The sequence below is a fragment of the Diuraphis noxia genome, unplaced genomic scaffold, assembly GCF_037042655.1.
Source record: "Diuraphis noxia isolate RWA-SAM2 unplaced genomic scaffold, SU_Dnox_SAM2 contig0005, whole genome shotgun sequence".
NCBI lineage: Eukaryota > Metazoa > Arthropoda > Insecta > Hemiptera > Aphididae > Diuraphis > Diuraphis noxia.
In genome coordinates, this window is record NW_028301715.1 from 7,759,809 (window position 1) to 7,782,029 (window position 22,221).

Sequence of the window (22,221 nt, forward strand, 5' to 3'; positions counted from 1 at the left end):
CGATTGTTTATAATTTCTAAGTTTTTACTTCTTTGAATAGCAGAGAGTACACTTCTAATTTCATACGTATACTGCGATATTTTGTTTTCATGTTCAAATGTTTTTCTGATAACTTCAAACGAGTACATATAGTTAATTATAGTTATTATTTAATGTTTAGATAGAGTTTAGATGAGCTGAGTATAGTGAACCAACATTTTAAAGGGTACCTATAGCTACAGTATTGTTCTGCAATAACTTCAACTTTTGGGAAAACATTTTTAAATAATAAGTGTCTAAGTACTGTTAAAATGACCATCTAGACAACGCGATGTTTATTTTTGTACTACAAAATTAAATGTACAATATAAGAATGTTATCAGAGATTTTTGTCTATGTCCTCCTCAGATTTTTATGTCTGCGGGCACCCTTGATCGATCTTAAAGCATTATATCTATAGGAATTTAGGATATTATGTTATTTTTGTACTTTCAATCTAACATGATGGCTTATTATTGATATAATATAGTAGTGAAGCAATGAGAATTCTGCAAAAACAAATTTAAATTTGACGACGAAAAAAATTCGTTTTCGAGTGGATTTTAACCGTCGAATTTGAGTGTTCGACAAAGAATCATCATTATATTCTCTGAAGTTGATTTTTCTATTGGTATTATTCCACCGCGCGTGTCATGGTCAATAAATTGTATCACCAAACTGCACAAGTACGCCGCCATCGTCCATCGAGATGTTTCCATCGTTTCAAATCATAATAAAGCCCTATTGCAGGGGGCACTCTTTAAATAAGCTATTCAGATGAGTGGCTGGCAAATAATTTTGCAATGGGGTTAAATAAGGCTGATTTTTTAACACGAACTTTTTGATAGTTAAAAATGAATTTTGTATATTTGTAACAATCATATTCACCTGTGCTTTTCTAATTTTACCACCATTGCTTCAAATTATTCACTCTTTTGAAATACATATACCATACCTATCATAATATTATATAGTTTAAAAAAATATGCCACCATGATTATATTCGCACGAAATCTAAAAACCCGATTTGTCAGTTATATTCCACACGGACAGACTATTATATTATAACAACGCGCCGTAACACGCAACATACACTGCAACACTACATACACAGCAATAACAAAATATTTGTGACGGTGTTCCGGAAATCGAACAGAAATTAGACGTGTTGGCTTTGGGAATTTTCCATTTCCTCTGGGGCTTTAATGCACATCGCATCTATTTATTTTTATTTTATTCGCCAGCCCTTTTACATAACAATATAATACCAGCGGACTCTGCTACATAATAATATATCATCGTACTTATATAATTATATTATACCGAGTGTAACAGAAAGACTTGAAAAAAATAAATATATATATGCTAATTAAACGTATGGCAAAAATTGTTAATATTATATGATAAGTAAATAATTTAAGAAATATACACGTGTCAACAAATTCTCAAAAATCATGTTTTTAAAAAAGTTATTACATCATGAGAGATTTACAGAACAAGAGATTCTTGAAACACACACCATTGCTAGCATCAGAATCCACGTAGAAAGATTCTTTGCTAGGTTAAAAACTTATGGAGTGTTAAATAAAATAAAAATAGAGCTTCTACCTTATATAGATGATATTGTTCGTGTTTATTGTGTTCTGACAAATTAACAACCTCCAATAATAAAAAATGAAATTTTGATTGCGACTAATTATGGGTGAAATGATTGCATACTATTTCATGTTATACCGGGTGCTACACCCTCCCCCCTTTTTAAACAATTTAATATGTTATTTTGTATAAAATAATTTTTACTCTACAACTTTAACCTTAATTAATCAAACATACAGCACTGGGTATAGGTATACATATTATAATAACACATAATGCGTGCGTATATCAGGTGTGGACGTGTGGTCAATTTGCGACACGCGTCTTATTAAAAAAAAAACCAATATTTCTCGACAACGATAAAATTAAAAAAATTATAAAATGTATTTATTAATATTTTTGCTTTTGATATTATTGTATTTATACATGTGGTTCGTTGACGTATTCATGTTGGCCGCCCCTGGCGTATATCAGTATATGTAGGTATCTACAATCTACATAATACATATTAAGTAGTATTACATTTATATACGTATAAACATAAAACGATGTACCTCCATATTATGTACATTTATAACCAATTGTAACCGACCTATTAATGTCTTTAATCATAATAATCATAATTATTTTGTACTCAAATTGTGATGTTTTTGTTAATAAATAAAATTGATGTAGTTTTATTTCACTCTCACTACAAATAACATTTTCAAACATATTATTTTAATTTATAACAAATATATACGTCATACAGTTTGCTATGCCTCCAAAAATATTCCTCGCCCGTCGTTTGCACGTCTATGAACAAGGCATGCAGTTGTATGGGTACTATGTAAACATTCGTTAAGTTAAGTACATACAATTTTATGGGCACTAATATAATAGTCATTAATATATTATGTATAATAATAAAACATTTGGGTATTAAACTTAAGTAGGTAAGTTCTAAATTGGTCATTGACATTTAATTAAAATATACCTAAATACTCAATTTATAAATCAAAGTAATATCAAATCCATGACATATTGACATGGGAGACTATAATAATTATTATGTAATTACTAATTAGTTTATTTCATTCATTAAAAAACTAATTTTTTTTTTTTTTGGAGGGTGTTTTAAACCTTTTTTTTAAAATAATATTTATAAACATGACAGTTGTGTGCATTTTATAGTTTTGTTCTTTCAGTTCTTTGATATTGTATACCTTCCTAAAAAAGTTTATGATATCATTGTAGTTACTTACACAGTTGTACACAATGCGTGCTTCAACTTTGAGTTAACCAAGTCCGATCTTAATATAATTGTTTATGTTTTACCTAATCAATCATTAGGTGCGTTTTACACCGCGACGGCCAGCATTTCTCCATAGAATCGCAGTAAAAACGAGTCCAAGAAAGTCCGGTTCATAAAATATAAATATATAATGATATTAAAATATTAATTCATTTGAAAATAAAAATAAATTATTTGAATTATTAGGTCACTTAGTTATAGAAAAAATAAAAACTAATTAATTATTCTAAAACCGTAATACTAGTATAGATGTAGAGGGAAAAGGTTTCAATAAGTCCCTACGGCTAATATCATTTGTATTAAGTACAACGAAATACTTAAGCTATTTTCTACTGTTGCAGAACACTCGAACACTGACACCCATAACTGCAGTTGTAAGACCCTACGAGTATGCCAAGTAGAACTTATAATGGTTAAACATTTTAAATTTCTGAGAATACGACAAAATAGTAGATACCGTGGTATAGCTATATCATCGGTGAACGCGGTATAGATTTATAGAAACTCTAAGAGCTTATAAATATTTATAATTACTTATACAGTGCTATATACCTATAAAAGTATAAATCTGTGGCAGCAGCCAATTCAATATATTCAGTTCGGGTAAATGAATAATTTCATTTGCCAACATCCATTTCAGAGCGGCAAAGATGACGCGTTTAGCGTTAGTATAACCGCACAATAACAGACGTTTCACTAGAGGAATCAATATTTTTGTAAGTTTTTTTGATTTGATTTTGCTATGAATGGTCTAATTCTAATATATTATTATAAATATTTCGAAACGGACGAGCGTCGTGAATACCGAAGCGCGCAATGCATAAAATACACGAATCAACTAATAGGTATACAACAGCTTGGCAGTTGTTGCAGTCGAGATCTTTTTCACTTATTATTTGTACGCCACCACCCACTCATGGAATATAAATAACAATTTTTGTAAGTAGTATTATAAACAGTACACCCTTATGTGACAATTATTTTTTGTATTTCACGCGTACATTTTAGTTTTACCACTATTGTTATTGACGACTGACGTAGAGAAAAGAGTTAAAGCCTGTCAATATAAAAATTGGTGGAAGGTGGAACATGTCTTTACATATTTACAATAGTGATTTTCGTATCGATAAATAATTTATGATCATCATTGAAAATTGATATTTTAGTTATATTTTAAATTCAATATTTATAACATTTTTCTTCTATTATTATATTAGTCTTAAAAAAGTATCCAAATCAAATCATAAGATGCAGCGAAAGAACTGTTAAATAAAACTAGAAATTACTTTATGTATATACAAAACTGACAATAGACAAATTTTATTATAAGACAGCTTATTGAATTATATTAACAAGTTTTTTTTACGGGCAAAAATTCTATTATTAATATCTACCTATTGGAAATGAACTAATTAAATTTTAAATTTTAAATATTCATGAACAGCTTAAAAGAATATATAATTTACCTACCAAATACAATTTATTGATTATTTTATTGATTTTTATTGATCTTAATAATATCTGCTTCGACATCTGTGGTCATTAGAAATTTGTGTTGCTCTGTAAAAATGTATGGTGCTTACTTCGATGACTGGATTTGGACCAAGACTTGTTCCGATGGTTTATGTTATTAAGCTCTTCTCTAAGTTTTTAATATATTTTGCATTCTACGAAGATGTGTTTAATAGTGCTCGGTATATTGGTGGGTAACCATTCGTCATAATTAATTTTTTATAATAAATATTAATTATTAATTTCGTATTCGGAGAAAATGTTTGACTTGGAATTTTACAAATTAGTTGGCGCTAAGCATGGTCGGCGTGGAAATCTAATGTAATCACATTTGTTTAAATCAAAATTTGTATTTAATAGTTCATAAAAAAATATATTTTAGTAAAACTACGCACGAGTTTCTAACATTTAAACATCATCTAAATCGATAATGAAATAAATACATTTAGAGTTATACATTATAATTTCAGTATAGTTATCACATTACATTATTTCAATGAACAAATTGTGTACACACGTACATCTTTGGTACAAAAGTTATATAATAATATATATATATCTATGAATTTATCTAATTGATTTGATATAATATAATCTATGGCGATTGTCAAAATTGTTGCGGTAGACGCAGTCGATTAAAGATTTTAACATTTCAATTAGATATAGAAAGACAAACATGAACGAAAAACATCCTGCTTTTCGTGTAATTTAAAGAAACTTAAAGAAACTAATAATAACTATAAAATTATCAAATGGCTGTGAGCAACAAAACTATCACATTATATTGTATAAATTTGAATAATTTATTATTATTTTAATAATATAGGTAATACTTGTTTGAAATACAATGTAAAATAAAAAATAGTTACTTCTTATAATTATCATGACCTTATGATTATTAATATTATGCTACCTATTGCTTTGAAAATAAAAATCAGTATAATTTTATTACATAAATTATTAATCACTATTTCCATAGTTTTTTTTTATTATTACTATTAGTATTTTTTATTTGTATTTATTTATTTCAGATACCTACTTTTAAGTTTTTATAAAAATGATGGTAAGTATCTGGAATAAGTTTTGCTTTACAAAATGAAATTAAATCTTTTTTTTTGCAAGATTCTAGGCTCTTCAATAAATTAAAATTTCTTATGTATGTTTGATGATTTTATTTTTCTTTAAAAATACAATTTCTTGAAAATTTGCTTGTCTATAAGTTGTTTAAGTTGTAAAATCAATTATTCAGTACCATTTATTAGTGTATAATATAATATTATACAAACTATATACAACAACTGAGTACTGACATAGATTAATATATTATTATTACCTACTTAAACTTTATATTTAAAATTCATATTGCTTAAAAGTTAAACCATTTATAATTAAATTACATTTTTACAACTTTATAGGTAAACAATTTTATAATTATTTTATATATTACATATATTAGGTACCTAATTCTATAATTTATTATGATTTATTATTTATTTTCTAAAACACAATATATCAAAAATAAATAAATAATAAATTGGAATAATATTTTTAAATTATCGAAATAAAATAAATACAAACATTAATAAGCAATTATAATTAATCTTTGTTTTATTAAAATAAAAATGAACTGGTAGGTGTCCGAGTTCTAGTAGATAACTTTCTGTGGTTAGTAAACTAGTGAAGAAATATTATATTCATATAAAGCTAATAAGGTCTTGAATAAAATATTTAAAACATAAAATATTAACACATTATAACTAGGTAGGAAAGATAAAAATTAAACATTAATCGCCAATCGGGTTATTTTAGATATATATTATCTGTAATGCGTAAAAAAGCATTATCTTCATCAATAACCAAACAAATAAACAAGAAAAATAATATTAAAATAATATATTATATTGTTATAATTGAAATTTAAAATTACAAACTTTTTTGGTTATTGTTATATCACATTTAATTATTTCAGTGAACAATATTCATACACATGAACCTCTTTGGTATGAAAAGTTTTAGTAAAATATTATATATCATTGGATTTAAACAATATTTCAAAAATTAATATAAAATAATAATTATAATATTCATGAATTATTGAAATAAAATAAATAAACAAACTATACCAAGCGCGTATAATTAAACTTTGTATAAAAAACTATTAAAATAAAAATGAACCAGTACCAGAGTTTTAGTAGCCAGTTACTGGCTGCCAGTAGGTAACTTGTCATCGCTAATGAAGAAATGTTATATCTTTATATTCATATAAAATTAAAAGGTTCTTGAATAAAATATTTAAAACGCATTATAACTGGTTAGATACAATAAAAATCAAACAGTTAACGGGTTGTTTAACTATCTATTATCTGTAATGGTTAAAACTGAATAGGTCATAAAATATTGTTTGAACATTTTTATTGAAATTTCAGAGATGATATTCGTCAGTGAAAATATGTCAACTATAAATATCATATTCGTTGTGTAGCCTGTGTGAAATGAGTTAACATAATGTTTTGGAGATGAAGTTTTAAAGTAGATCCAAATATGGGATGGGGCAAGTCATTTTCTATTTTTCAGTAGGTTTTTTTTATATTGTTAATTAATTAACTGATCAGGGGATAAATTGCCTGACATTTTAAATTAATTGTTTTGTAACCACTGGTAAAACACTATTCAGGCTATCAACAAAATCATGATCAAAATTAAGAAATTGGTCTGGTATAATATTAAAAAAAAAATTTTTTTTAGTAATTTCCTCAATGATATTTAAATATTTTCACCAATTATCAGGTATGATGACCTGTAGGTACTATAGTGACTGGGAGTGTGAGAGTGGGGAGTGAGTGAGAGGGTAGTGTATGATAGGGTGAAAGGGGGAACAGAGAGACAGGTAGAGAGTGAGGTAGAAGTGGTGTAAAGAGGTGGGAGAGAAGCAGAAAAAAAGCGAGAAAGAAAGAGTGAGAGGGCGAGTAAGAGATTGATATGGTGATTGAGAGGGAGTGGTTGTGGGGGAGATAGTGAGAGAGATAGTTGAGAGGGAGGGTGTTAGTGGTAGAGGATTAGGTTAGGGTGGGGAAGGGGAATAGTTAGGTAGAATAGTTATGTTTACAATTTCGAATACGTAGGAAAGGATCTTGAATTGCAAAGGTCACTCGACCCATTGAGTGAAACTACCAGATTAGGTAAGGTTTACATCCTTCGACTTATAGGATAGAATAAAAAGAGAAGGTTGGTTAGGCCGATTAAGAGGATATCAGTGCAATTTTTTCTCTCCGACTCGTGCATTTTTTGTTTACAATAATATAAAAATATTATGATTATAGTGAATGTATTTTGTGCGTGGGTCAGAGGGAGAAAAAAGAAATGCACTGACAGACTTAAGTGTTATCAAGTTGAAAAATCTCTTGATTGTTAATTGTTTAGGTATATTATCACAGTCTTGTAAAAAGCATGATTTTGGTCATTACATGTAATGTTGTTTAGACATTTAAAAAAATGTATTGTTTTTCATGTATGTATTTATTACCTATTCAATATTTTAAGTGACACACGTGTTGTTATTATTAACTAAATTAACAAAAAAACATTCTTGAACTTGATGAAAAATAGACGTACAAGTACTAATTATCTCATATAATAGATAAGGTTATGGTTTATATGTGTTTAAAAAGTAAATTTGGGACCTGCAGGTGTGGTACGGTGGTTGGCCGAAGTCACTTGTTCTGATATCTGAAGTCAATTCATCGACCGGCGTCGCTAGCTCCTGGATGGATGACCACCTAGGTTCTTAGTGACGAATCCTCGTCCTATTTACATAATGTGAAACCAAACAATAATATCAAGTTAAACAGTATTGATCATTTGAAAAAAATTGCCATTGGCCTGGTAGGTATATGCAGTACACACTAGTCATATACTAATATAAGAATACAAAAAATAACATTTATATTTAGAATACACAAAAGTGTATTTTGGGGCCTGGTGTGGCGCGATGGTTTGCCGTGGTCTAACATCGTCTGACGTCAGTAGCTCCTGGATGGGTGACCACCTGGGTTCTTAGTGACGAATCCTTGCCCCATATGGTCACGTGTTTCTAAAAAAAACACATGATGTAATTATGGCTATAATTGATGATGGTTTTGTTAAAAAAAAAATCTATTATGTAATTTAAAAAAATAATACGGATCCAATAGTACATTGTTTAAGTCTATATAAGATATTATAGTTCATAGATTATAACTTATCAATAATATTTAACAATAAGTCTGCAATTTAAATAATTTTAGATGACTAAATTTTCTTCTAGACACTTTGGTCTTTATTACCATATAAAAAAATACGGACATTGCAATGTAAAGATTACATATCATACAGCAAAATGTTATGTTGAAATAATAAAAAATAATATTTTATAGGAGAAAAAATTTTGTAAACATTGTTATAGAACATTTCACTTAAACAATATTCAAAATCGTAATAATTCAGCTTCTGGTGTCGAGGGTCGTTTATTTAAGTTACCATATAAAAATTAAAAATAAATTATCATGATGCCACATGAAGTTTTTGGGGTCAGAAAAGTATAATAACTATAATTTTAGTGTGTTGAAAGGGGACATAATTTAGATATTACCCCATTTATATAATCATATTACAAAAGTTGTTTAGCTTTAATGAGGATGTCTCACTTGTCCAAGTATTCAGTTATATTCATACAAGTGCAAGACTATATAAAAAATATATGCTCAGCAATTACCAATAAGTTGATAATTTTTTAATAATAATAGGTAAATTCTCTTCAACAGGACTTTTGTAAGTCGGAGACAATACAAACACATAAATCTTTAATACTTATTAGTTATCACTTCTACAATTTACGTCCAATCATACTTCCGAGTTCAGATCATATTTTTTGATCAGACCTTGATAATAATATGTACTATGGGTGAGCCTATATTCATTACACTTCAAGTATACGTATTTATGCACTCATTACGACCAGACACTTGTCTGATAGATATGTGCTTAAAATTATATACACCAAAAAGTTGGGCATGGCTCTATTCATAATATACGTAGATATTATCAAAGAGCAAGTGGCACCGAAGTCCTAAAAATCTAGTAGGGCGAAAACTATTTCAAGAGGCCCATATATCTTTATAATTAAAGGTGTTTCTAAGAGGTTAACAATCAATAGAACAACTTGATAAGTAAACACTTTTATCGGAAACCAACTAAGGATCTTTTTATTCAAAGTGTCCTAGTTAACCATCCGTATGTCGCGCGTTACACAAATACTATTTATTTTTCTACAATCATTTAGATTGATACTTATTAAACCCAGTGTCGTAGTTAGCCTTCCGCGCCGAGGGGTATTGGGTGTATACTGTATACACATTTCCCCTCCCTAAATCCTAACCCTGGCTACGGCACAGCCTTCCCCGCGGACATGCAGATGGTTAATTAAGTCATAAGGAGGTCTGTTTAGGTTATAGGTACCTATAGCCAATGGTAAGTTAAGCTCAGTTGATGATAGAAGACTATCATCACTGGTAGTGACTTTTGCATTGATTTTTTCCTACTAACTAACAAGGTATTCGAGTATTCGACATTGTAAACATAACAATGAAAGAAAATATTTAAAAATTAACGAGGAAAATATTGATAGCATACCTACTTAATATCATATTAAATAGCGTATACTTTTTATTAAACTTTTATAATTAAATAATTAAAACTTGAAAACAAAATTTTTAATATTAGTTATACCATATGGTTAATATTTTCGTAATTTTTAACACGATTTTAGCGCCATATTAGTGTTATACCAGTATTTCATAACAATTAACAACTGTTAATTACAGTAAATATTGAATCCTCTGATCAAAATTTGTTCTATTGTTATGAACTTATTGTTCTCAAGAGTAAATGCCATTTATTTTCTTGGAATTACATACTGGAGTCTGCAATTGTATAATGTATATACTTATATTATAGTTGTTTTCAAATTATATTTTTGACTATTGAAAAACAATTGCCTGCGGGCGACAGTTCCCCACCTTTTAATTTTTTTTTTCATAATTTAATTATAATTGTTTTTTTGTGTACACAATTTTCTAAAAAATTATACCAATTTTCATTATAAGTTATCACTACTAAAACCCTCCAAGCATTCCAATCCATATGCCTACGGCTAATAACCTCTGCCCCTTGGTATGTTACCAATAAAAATCTACATAAAGACCTGAACATACCAACCCTAAACGACTTAGCCAAATCCTATTACTCAAAATTCCACTCAACGCTCCGCACTCATTCAAACCCCATAATTAAAAGTTTATCGTCTATCTCAATCATTCTTAGAAGGTTAAAAAGGCAATGGCCAAGAGATCTGCTCAATACCTAATTAAAAAAAAATAAAAAATATTAAAAACCCTAATTATAAAAAATAAAATAAATAAACTCAAACCCTAACTTCTTGTCAGGTGGCACTGCTGGGAGCCTTCCTTCTCTGTAACTAATGTTATTTTTTTTTCTTTTTAAGTCACCACACTGACTTATTATACACTGTATGTATAGATTATAAATAAACTTTTATCGTCAATAATAAAAAAAAAAAAAAAAAAAAAGTTATCATTAAATCATGAATTAATTGATTTTAAGAGTAAATCGCATTTATTTTCTTGAAATTACATATACTGCAGATATTCAGTGTGTATTCTTACATTATAATTTTTTTTAAAAGTACAATAATTGGTTGTTACATTATGGTGAGCGGTGTTTCGTCCTGACTAGGAAATGTAATTTGCTAAGACTGTGAATGGTCCGTCTCCAAGTGTCTTGTTTAGTCCCATCTGCCTAATCATCTGATGAGCTCTTGTCCTCGTCTGTCTTGTATGTATATGATTCGGTCATTAGGAGTGGTTGTGACTTTCCTGCTATACGTCGAAATTCGGGTCTCGAACTTAATATGCTGGCCGTTTCGTATTCTTTCACATGGGCCTACAATTGTTTACTAAGAAGAAACGTGTGAAAACACTTTAATAGTCTGATTAATTTTATATCTTATTCACCACATTCCATTGTTGACCTCCACATGATTTTGATATCAATGACTTAATAGTTTTAGTCATAGTTAAGTACCCCTATATTATAGTCACAATTGCGTGCCATCTCATACATACTTTTGTACTTTTTAGGTAGGTAACAGTAGTAATCCCAAATCTAAAATGTCGTCTTGTATTTCACATCTATATAGCTATTTGTCAGTATGCATCATTGTTTGTACTTTTAAACATGTTCTCATGGATATTTATATGGCTTTTAAACAGCATGTGTTCTCATATGGGTTTTTAAATGATCTGCACGAGAAAACGTTCGTTTACATATATCACATTTAAAGGGTTTTTCTCCTGTATGTGATCTCATATGGGTTTTTAAATTTCCAGCTTGAGAAAACATTTGATGACAAATCTCACATTTAAATCGCTTTTCACCAGTATGTGTCCTATTATGTTTACTTAAATTTGATGAATTAGAAAACCCTTTATCACATAAAACACATTTATAATAACACTTATTTGGGGAATGTGTTCTCATATGGGTTTTAAAATTTGCTTTATGAGAAAAAGCTCGTTCACATATTTTACATTTATATGGCTTTTCACCAGTATGTGTTCTTAGATGGACTATTAAATGTATCAATTGAGAATACTCTCGATCACAGGTATCACATTTAAACCGCTTTAGTCCAGCATGAACCTTTTTATGCCTTGATAAACTTGATGCCGAAGGAAACCTTTTGCTACATGTATCACATTTATATGGCTTATCTCCGGTATGTATCCTAGAATGAGTTACTAAATTTGATGAGTAAGTAAATTTTTTATCACACACATCACATTTAAATGGCTTTTCTCCTGTGTGTGTCCTGGTATGGAGTCGTAAACTGTCTAAACGAGAGAAAGTTTTCTTACATATATCACATTTATGAGGCTTTTCTCCAGTATGTATTATCATATGACCTCTTATAGCTGATTTAGTATAATATGATTTATTACAAATGTCACAAACAAATGCCTTTTCTCTTTTACTGCTATGAATCTTCTCTTTTGACGTCAATAATTTATCATTCACATTGTATGTCTGATGATTATTTTCAGTATGAATTTTCTTACGCCTTTGATATTTATTTGAATTAGATCTCATGTCCGAATTCATTTGAGTAATAAATTCAGAAGTATGGTTTTCATTAGAAACAGTTCCTTCAAACACATTACCATTGATATAATCAGTTTCTATTTTTATTTTTGTTTCAGTTTTGTTAACTTCATCTTCAAATTGACTTACAGTTCTAAAAATAAAAATAAATATTAAGTACAATTTTATTTTATTGATTTAAATATAAAATTTGAGAATTATTTTAGTTAGTTTCTAAACTAAAACAGGGTACCATGTTAAAATATCTTTTTTTTAAATACAATAAATAATTTCAGCACATTTTTCAATTCACCTTTCAAGCTTTTCAATCTTAATAAAATGTTTATAGAAATTTAAAGAAACAAGCTAAATATTTTTTCAAATTTCAAATTTCTATAGATATATTGCTCAAAATATTTTTAAAACACTACCATATACATATATAAAATATAAACATTATATGAAAAAGTCAAGTACCTATGGCTATTATTATTATTATTTTTTTTTTAAGTTACACTCTTCTTTTCTTACAATTTATCTTAAGCGGAAAGTGTTTAAAACCTTATAAATCCACCTGAATGATGTGTAAACTAATATAAACAATGAAGACTATGATAAGATGATCAAACTCATACAACTGCCTAAATGAAAAACATCCCATAATGATTCTCACTATTAAATGGGCTGTACTTGTCCCTAGGGTTGCTACTTTAACCCGTGTAGTATAGAAATATTTTATTAAGTTTTTTTTTGAAACTATATATATGATATTGAACCATGACCTTTTTTAAGTTGTATAGCTTGTACAATTATACATTTATATACTTTAAACATGCGCATGTGTGCATATTTCATAAATATATTTTTTTTATTTCAATATTCTGTAAATAATCAAATTATATAATCCGTGTTAACACTATACTTAATTATTTCATACCTGAATTCATAGTAAGACTGAGCATAATATTCCACGACGCACCTTATATATATTGTCTCCTTGAACAATCATTTTATATTAATATGTATTGTTATTTGTAACACTAAAATTTGTTTCTTAAGAATTTTGAATGTTTAATGTGTAATCGTACAAGCTATATTGTTTAAAAAGGGTCATAGTTCAAAATAATGTATATATTTTCTAAGAAACTTAAAAAAACATGAATTATCCTTAAATTACACAGATTTAGGTAGCAACCCTAGATCCCGTGGTCTCCTTATTCTAGTCTTCATTCTTACAAGTAATAATTTGATGCAAAATCAGTTTCAAATATTAAAAGATAGTTTTGTTATAAAGTTATTTTGGCCAGTCATTGGCTACCACTACAGCGCTCCATAGCAGCTAACAGCGGGTCGTCACAAGTTACAAATGTTACCAAGTAACTTCTAACTTGATAAATTTATATTTTTCTTCAATGATTGTTTATAAATGTTTCAATTTCTACTAGATATCACAATTCACATTATGATGTAGAAAGAAACATAATTTCTAAAAAAAAGTACCAACCAAAAGTTAACCTAAGTAATTAATAATTTCTGTTACTAGTGTCTAGTACCTATAGTATACACGTACTAATGTGATTCTCTAATTAGATGACTCCTATTTTTATGATAAATTTATTAGTTTGTTGGTTAGGTTAGTAAATAGTTTCATTCAATTTTATATTAAACTATAAAGCAAATACAATTCTTACCCTATTTTTGATAAATGATTATCATCATTTTGGTCTGTTTCATCTATAATTTCCTGTTTAATAACTTGATCATCACATCTGATATATGGAATTACTATAGAACTGCGAATCATATCATATTTATGGTTTATTTCATCTATAATTTCCCGTTTGATAATTTGATCATCACATCTAATTAGTGGAATTTTCAACATTCTAGAACTGTATAAATTGCAGAAAAAAAAATATTAATTATTATTCAGTATTAAATCAGATACAATGAATTAATTACATATATAATATTTAGGTTAAAATTTCATATTATTGTAATGTTCCACTACCTAATAGTGTACTTGCTTACTTGGAATTTATTACTGGATCACTAGAAGATGTTCTTAAAGGTTCCATATTGAAGTAGGTATGTCCTTATTGGTTTTCAATTCCTGTAAATATGAACCATTAAAATTATGTATATTTCAGGATAAATCGGTCATTTGGAGGGAGGGATTGCAGAAGGATTTTATCAATTAATGATTGATAGTTCAAAACAGCGAGGTATTTATTTTTTAGATTCTGAGCGGAGCGAGGAATGTATTGATTTTACCATGATGTGTTTTTATTTTTTTTGTGTCTGTCTTCTGTCATCACGTTTTGGGACAGTAAAAGTCCTTTGATTTTTGACTTCAGAAATTCGTTCGATCAAAAAGTGAATCCAGTTAGTACTTTGGGGGGTCAAAAGTAAAAAATATTTTTCAATATTTTTCTATATAATCGGGATAAACAAACTATAAATTAAGGGAAAAACAGGAAATCTTACGCACAATCAGTTTTTGACAAAATCGATTTTGGTTTTTGATGTAACTTTAAAACAAAGGACCATAGATACATGAAATTTTCACCGAATGTTTATATAAGTATATTCTATCCACCATGCAGTTATCAAAAAATTTTGATTTAAGTTTAACTATTTATAGGCATATGCATTTTTGATAATTATTAGTTTTTTTTAAATTAATATTGATAAAAATGTATTTGTTGGGTAGAAAAGCTTGAAAATAATATAAGGCTCCTAACATATTGTTACAATAGGAGTTGAAAAATGAAATAAATTCATAATCACAATTTTTTTTTTATACCTAAGCATTCAAAGTTTGAATTTTGACAAAATACGTTAAAATCACAAAAATTCGCAAATTATTTTAAGCTAGAAATTCATAAAAATGTTCTCTTTAAATCTAAGATTTCAAAATTTAATACAAGATTCCTTACAAGTTTGTCAATCTTTATCACAAAAAAAATGTCCACCAGAAATTCAAATTAAATTTTTATGAGCATTTGAAATTTAAACTTTTACAACATTGGATTTTCACTAGATTTCTCATTTAGCAATTTTTTTTATTTTGGTGTAACTCTGAAACAAATGACAGCAGATACTTGAAATTTCCACTGAATGTTTATATTATAGGCATTTTATATATTTTATAAAATTTTCAAAATATTTTGATTTGTTTTGAGCTGTTTACTGACATTTTACTTTTTTTTTCTATAAATATTGATAAAAATTGATTTGTTCCTTTTATATCTAAGATTTGAAAATTTTTAATAATCTATAATTTATCGTAGACAAATAAACCGTCTTCACTCAGAATCATTTTTCGTATACAATGATATATTATTGAATTCAAATTTAATTACATCCATAATTACAGTAACCCACTCGTAGCCTACTGTACAGCAGAGCGACATCCACGACTTACCAGCTTTAAAAAAAATGTTCTTGTCACTATAAGACGTGTCGTGTAGTTATTAACACATAAAAGTTGATTCTATAATATTGTTAATTTAGTAAAAACTAAATTAAACTTTTTAATATATACAATATTACGTATAATCGTAGTGAAGTTGTAAATCAATTAAAACAAAAATGCTTTCAAAACTTTAACCTTAAAATTAGGCAGGTAGATATTAAATTTGTATTTTATTACAATAGACTGTCGAAAAGGGATGCATTTATAGAAGTTACAAAGTACTTACTAGTTACTGATCATTCACAATGACACTGTGTTACTGTATTATGATTTAGCTGCTAGGTAACTAATTTAGAGATGTTGTAGCAATTCGGGATAGTACTTGGTGCTGAATGATGTGTCGAATTTTAGTAGCAATAGATACGAAAATAAAAACAAACCATATATAATTGTAGAAACCATTTAAATTATAAATAATTACTATTCGACATTAGTTGTTAAGACAGTAAAGTTGTAGCTCAGGCACAGAAATACAGATTATAAGAATATTGTGATTTGCGGTAGCTGCAGCAAGACGCAAGACAAAAAAGCATGGTTAATGGTTATATTATAGTAGAGCACTAAAAATTGTCACTTACCTATCAGACAATTAGTACTTGGCAACGCACGACGTCTTGGAGAGAGAAATTAGAATTCGAATTCGATCATGTCATCATGGACCACGATACAAGCTTAGCAGCCGGGTAGGTCGAGTGTCGGCCACGGAACCAACCGCGCTCAGCCTTGCCGATTGGCATTCCGAAAAACGGGCATGAAACCATAGATATTAAATATCCTTTAATATTTATGCATGAATAATATGCTTATAACATAAATTTCAAATTTTCACCGAAAAGATAATACTGATAGTAGTACCACTAGTACCGATAAAATGTTACTGTCTGGTTTTTCCTTCGTGCATAGTGCATAAAATATGATAACATTGATGACTAACGATAATGTTATCATTGAATGTCAGAATTAACTATTACTTATTAGACACATAATATGTTTGTTCTTTGATAATATAATATTAATTATTATGCCTTAAGAATTACTCTCCTGTATTATTTTCCTCGTTGATGAACTGATATTTTGTATTTTTGTTGCTACTCAATCGATTTCTTTAAATTATCTTCATTTTAATACGTTATTTTAAATAATGATGTGCATAAATTACTCAATCATATTATTTAGTCACATTTTTTAAATAATTGCATATAAGTAATCATAGGTACTTATTACATTACGTTATTATGATAATTTGTGTTACACATTTTTTTTTTTTAATTAGATAAATATGGACGAAGACTGTTCCGTGCTCCAAGAAGAAGAAAGAGAAGCCTTGCTTTCTATTTATGATGGCGATGAAGCTTTTAAGCAAGTTTCTCCTACTGTTTATCAATACAAGGTAAGAAAATATTGACAAGCAAGTTTTCTTTTTTAAAAATGAAAATGTTTTTGACAATGTAATCCAATTTCATTTAAACTAAAAATTTGGAATTCTGGATCTAATTTGTTATTAAATATTTCATAATTTGTGCAAGTTCAATATTTTTGTAACTTTTTTCAAATGATTTTTGTCATAACTATTCAAAAACAAACATAGAACTTTAAAATATATTTGAATCTATACATATTCACTTTGCTTGTTAATATTTGTTCTGAATAGTACACGTCATTATTAGTTTATTATTATTTTATTTATAATATACCTACTTTACTATTTTTTTCTTTTACAGTATGGAGAAGATAACGATAATAAATCTTTTCTATTGGAGGTTGAATGGCACAACAATTATCCAAGTGAAGCACCTAAAATAAATTTAGACATGTTCTACAATAAACACATGTATGGATAAATTTGATTATGAAATAAACTTGTGTAATATAACGTGTAAGGTTTGGATGATGTAACAAGTTAAGTTTAGATATACAGCATTGATGCCCAACCTTTTTTGTTCAGCTCGCCACTTTGGTAAGCAATCATCTTGGAACGGGCCACCAAATATATGTATTTTTTTTTATTATTATTATCATTACTATTATAAAATAAATAAATATAACTTTACTTTTTTTAGAATATGTTGTTCGATTTAAAAATTTGTGATGCGGGTTGGGCACCACTGGTATAGTGTCAAATCATTCATAAAAAGTATTCTAAAATTATTTTATTTTCACATTAAAGTAAATGAATTAATCAATTAATTATTTGTTTAAAACTGTTGGTTAATATTTTATAGTTTTATTGAGGGATAAACTTAAATATCAATGGTTATTTTATTAAAACATAAGCAATTTTCAACTTCAGATTATCAGAATCAAGACTAACTTATAGTTACTTCACTCTTAAACATACTGAATATTACTTCTTAGAAGAATTTAATTTAATTTATAAAAATATTAATATTAAATAAACATTTTAGAGTAAGTTCAGTCAAAGAAAATATTAAAGATAAAATTTCAAAAGAGGCTGACCACTATTTGGGAGAGTCTATGACATTCACTCTTTTTGAATTTCTTAAAGATTTTGCTGAGGAACTCGTTGCTGATCAACCAGAAAAAGAAGTTACTGAAAGTATAACTAAACTTGTATGTATTTTAGTATATTATTTTTAACATTAATAAAATACATTATAATAAATGTTACAATATATAATTTGTACTTTTTAGTCTATAGATGATGACGATTCTGCAAAAAAGACAACAAAGAAAGAAGTTATGAGCAAATCTCAAAAGAGAAAACAATGGGATCGTTTAGATTCCAAAGGAGAAAAACCACGAGGATATGATTGGATAGATGTTGTCAAACATTTATCACAAACGGGATCATCCAAGGTAGAAATATCTACGTAATTAAGTTAAATAACACTGTGATATGAATTATGAATTTTTATGTTTTTGTGAAAAAATATTTTCATTTACAATATTAACACTGATTAATATTTTTATCCGAATGTCTATAATTAATCCATTAAATCCTATCACCAAGAAGCCCTCCATTCATCAACTACTAGGTGATGACTTGTACAGCTCCAATCTAAAACAATATTAAAATGTTAGTAGTGAGTCATTGATAAAATAATAATACATAAATACCTGACATTTTAGCATGTAGGAGAAACTTATCAAAGTTTTTATTAACAAATTCGCATGACAGTTTAACATACTCTGAATGTGTGCAACAAAATTGAGTGTTGTTCAATGTATATTTCATCTATAATTTTTTTTTTAAATATATTAAGTATTATGCTACTATTCACTAATGGAACTATTCTATTTAATACTTACAGAACGAAGAGAATTGAGTTTTATCATTGAAAATTTATTCTTGGGACAAATTAAATGACCTAATATGTTAGCATGAAAATATGCTTTTAAAATATTTTCAGTATTAATATTTTTATCTAAGACTACGCGTATGATGTCTTTATGCGTATCCACAATTAATATATAAAGATAATCTTTATACAATTCAATGTGATCTATTATATCCCACGTCGTTAATGTGTTTGTATACAACAAATCATGGACAGATGTTCCCAATTGTATTTTAAAAGAAGACAGCTTTTCATCTAAAAAAAATTAGTTAAAATTTTTTAATCTAACCATAAATTGTTAAGTTTTTGTTATTAAAGAAAATTCTACATATTAATATCAATGATTAAATTTAAATTAATATCTGTAAACAAGTGTCTTCAACCTGCCTTGTCTTTAATTGTGGTCTATGAACACATTTTAAGCACAACACATATTTTTTATTATATTATTTAATATAATAGGCTGTTACGCTTAAAAGATTGAAGAACCCTGATATAAATTTAAACTAAAAAAAAAAGTTTTACCATAAATCTGTTAAGCTGTAATAGGTGCTTTAATTTTATACGAACATATAACAATTAAAAATTATATAAGTAAGATTAATAGCAAATACAATTTACCTTCTAAAAAACAAGCTTCTCGTTTATTGATATAATCAGGTTTTTGTACATCATGGTTTTGCGAATCATTAGACAAATAATATTTAAGAGTCAAATCATAACGGGCACTGTTGAAAACATTGATGTTTAAACTTTTGACTGCTTTGTAATTGGCAAACAAATGCAAAGAAGTTACTACTAAGTATATTATCCATATCAATCTAAAAAAGTTGTAATTAACATTTATCATTAAGATTTTATAAAAAAAATAAAACTAAAAGGATATTGTATCTGTAATGACAAAAAATAATAAATGTTTGAGTGTGAAGACCTTCATACTTACAAAATACGGTTTTCAACAATAGGTAACATAATTAATCCGATGAGAAATGCAATTAGATTAATACAAGTTTCTTGACTACCGTCTTTTGCTGAAACATCTCCCATATTTTCACGAATAGCCTGTTTAAAGTAAAAATGTATTGTATAAACATAATATATTATTTTAATAAATAAATACCTGGTGCTGAGTTAATGCTGCACGTGTGGCTCCTCCAGCAACACCTACAATGGACTTAGCACAGCTTGAAAATGATAGGATTATTAATGAAAATTGTCTAATCCATGGTATACTTAAAAGTAATTCAATGAAAATTGCAAAATCGTTAAGTGCATCGGCTCGAAGTCTCCATTTTTTACATTGTGTATCTAATTCAGATCTGAAATCAACAAATTTTACTAATCAATGTTTTTGCAAACATAACTAATACAAGTGCTTAAATATACTATTTAAATAAAAACAATTAAATTAATAACTAGTGAATATCTATATTAATAAGTTAAAAAATAAAATAAAACTATTGGCATCGGTGCATCAATTCTACATTTTAATAAATATGGAAGTTTACCCTTTCCACCACGCAAAACTAATGCGCCCGACCATGCCAGCTCCATCTTTGAGTATATAAGTAATGGATGCAGCAAGAGCTGTAGCTTGAGCATCGCCTACACCGACACCTTTCAGAATAGCATTTGTGGCTAATATGTTTGAAATTGTACTACAAAACGCCTAAAACCGAATTTAGGTACAGTTAATCTACTGAAGTAATAATTTGTACACCAATCAAAACTAAATTTCCATTAAATTATATATAGGTCAATAGTTGATTTTTTTTTAATACTTTAATAGATAAATACTTCAAATGTTTAACATAAATATAATAGTATTAATCGATACCTAAAATGCATTATTTTAGGAATACTAATATGTCACCTGTATGGTATCCCACATTTGATATTCCGTATAGTCTTTGCTCACACTATTTGGAAATCCTCTGGGCAAAAATACTTCTTTTAGTATATTAACCGAATTACGAATGAAGCCAGTAGACTGTTTCCGTCTTTCAGATTCCAATATCAATTGTCGTTGGTCTAAAAAAATAAAACCAGTGATGAGAGTGCAGTTATTAACTGAACTATAATACGGGAATAAGGCGCTATATCATATTTTCTAAATCTTCCAAAATATAATTGTACCACGTACTATTATGGGCATATTGGTTTTTAGCAATGAAAAAATTATACGAATCTTAAGTTATTAAATACCTACCTACAATTTTACATTTTATATCAAAATTTGAGGGCGATATTTCATTCTCTACTGCGCTGAATCAGATTTGGGGGGGGGGGGGACTAAAGTTATTAGAGCTTGTCATAACCAAAGCGGTAAGTAAATCGTTTTCAAATACCGTGTCTTTTGTATATGACATTGCACTCTTCCGGTCCGTATTCTTCGCTCAGAAGTATTTCGTCGTGATTTTTCGACATCCTCTTTGTAGGTCGGCGCCCGTTGACGGTTGACAATCAGTGAGAAAGATATGAAACGGTGTTCAAAGAAGTGCGTTCGGAAGCCAAAATAAGGCGGCCATAAATCGTGAACATAGTGGGGTCAGCGGGTGCTGATTTTTTTCGCAAGCACTGCGCGACTTAGCGACAACTCGAAAGCTTCAGAAAAAAGTCGTATTCCGATATCCGATAAAGATTGGCGGCGTTTGGTGAATTGTTCCATGACACGAACGTCGATTCAGTGACGGTTCGACAGTCCGCACGAACTTCGGTCACGGAATAAATAAATAATGATAATAATAATATTATGTTTGACGGCCGAGTCAACCACGACAGCCGCTGATATAGTGTTATCACGATTCGCGACATGACGACAACTTACTTAC

General features: G+C 28.2%; 3 protein-coding genes across 5 annotated transcripts; 1 reads left to right on the plus strand and 2 right to left on the minus strand.

Annotated features, from left to right (window-relative positions):
- Positions 1 to 11,066: 11,066 nt before the first annotated feature.
- Positions 11,067 to 16,948, minus strand: LOC149054847 (uncharacterized). 3 transcript variants are annotated; one of them, XM_089228195.1, is made up of 5 exons: positions 16,670 to 16,948; positions 16,318 to 16,419; positions 14,645 to 14,726; positions 14,305 to 14,505; positions 11,067 to 12,767 (listed from the first exon to the last, which is right to left on the minus strand). In XM_089228195.1, exons 3-5 carry the CDS (start codon positions 14,689 to 14,691, stop codon positions 11,738 to 11,740), a joined length of 1,278 nt encoding a protein of 425 aa, XP_089084321.1. In that variant the 5' UTR covers positions 14,692 to 14,726; positions 16,318 to 16,419; positions 16,670 to 16,948; the 3' UTR covers positions 11,067 to 11,737. The 3 variants fall into 3 exon arrangements, with proteins under 3 accessions (XP_089084321.1, XP_089084320.1, XP_089084319.1); XM_089228194.1 differs by having other exon boundaries at positions 16,318 to 16,595; XM_089228193.1 differs by lacking the exon at positions 16,318 to 16,419.
- Positions 16,949 to 17,093: 145 nt separating this feature from the next.
- LOC149054848 (RWD domain-containing protein 4-like) lies at positions 17,094 to 19,021 on the plus strand. The gene is made up of 5 exons (XM_089228196.1): positions 17,094 to 17,304; positions 17,365 to 17,481; positions 17,813 to 17,922; positions 18,497 to 18,662; positions 18,744 to 19,021. Exons 2-5 carry the CDS (start codon positions 17,371 to 17,373, stop codon positions 18,924 to 18,926), a joined length of 570 nt encoding a protein of 189 aa, XP_089084322.1. The 5' UTR covers positions 17,094 to 17,304; positions 17,365 to 17,370; the 3' UTR covers positions 18,927 to 19,021.
- On the minus strand, positions 18,948 to 22,140 carry LOC149054849 (RUS family member 1-like). Its single transcript, XM_089228192.1, has 9 exons — positions 21,739 to 22,140; positions 21,264 to 21,421; positions 20,899 to 21,059; positions 20,511 to 20,709; positions 20,334 to 20,452; positions 20,012 to 20,211; positions 19,362 to 19,645; positions 19,170 to 19,287; positions 18,948 to 19,110 (listed from the first exon to the last, which is right to left on the minus strand). The coding sequence occupies exons 1-9, from the start codon at positions 21,815 to 21,817 to the stop codon at positions 19,055 to 19,057; spliced, it is 1,374 nt and encodes a 457-aa protein (XP_089084318.1). The 5' UTR covers positions 21,818 to 22,140; the 3' UTR covers positions 18,948 to 19,054.
- Between the last annotated feature and the right edge of the window lie 81 nt (positions 22,141 to 22,221).

What these genes read in the sequence shown, in the direction of transcription:
- LOC149054849 (XM_089228192.1), bottom strand. Translation starts at nt 21,817, where the DNA reads ATGTCGAAAAATCACGACGAAATACTTCTGAGCGAAGAATACGGACCG. An exon ending in ATTGTTGAAAACCGTATTTT is followed by an intron (nt 20,212 to 20,333) that starts GTAAGTATGAAG and finishes CAACTTTTTTAG; the next exon opens with ATTGATATGGATAATATACT. An exon ending in AGAAGCTTGTTTTTTAGAAG is followed by an intron (nt 19,646 to 20,011) that starts GTAAATTGTATT and finishes AATTTTTTTTAG; the next exon opens with ATGAAAAGCTGTCTTCTTTT.
- LOC149054848 (XM_089228196.1), top strand. Translation starts at nt 17,371, where the DNA reads ATGGACGAAGACTGTTCCGTGCTCCAAGAAGAAGAAAGAGAAGCCTTG. An exon ending in CTACTGTTTATCAATACAAG is followed by an intron (nt 17,482 to 17,812) that starts GTAAGAAAATAT and finishes TTTCTTTTACAG; the next exon opens with TATGGAGAAGATAACGATAA. An exon ending in CTGAAAGTATAACTAAACTT is followed by an intron (nt 18,663 to 18,743) that starts GTATGTATTTTA and finishes TGTACTTTTTAG; the next exon opens with TCTATAGATGATGACGATTC.
- LOC149054847 (XM_089228193.1), bottom strand. Translation starts at nt 14,691, where the DNA reads ATGGAACCTTTAAGAACATCTTCTAGTGATCCAGTAATAAATTCCAA. An exon ending in GATCCAGTAATAAATTCCAA is followed by an intron (nt 14,506 to 14,644) that starts GTAAGCAAGTAC and finishes CAATTTATACAG; the next exon opens with TTCTAGAATGTTGAAAATTC. An exon ending in AATCATTTATCAAAAATAGG is followed by an intron (nt 12,768 to 14,304) that starts GTAAGAATTGTA and finishes TTTTATTTTTAG; the next exon opens with AACTGTAAGTCAATTTGAAG.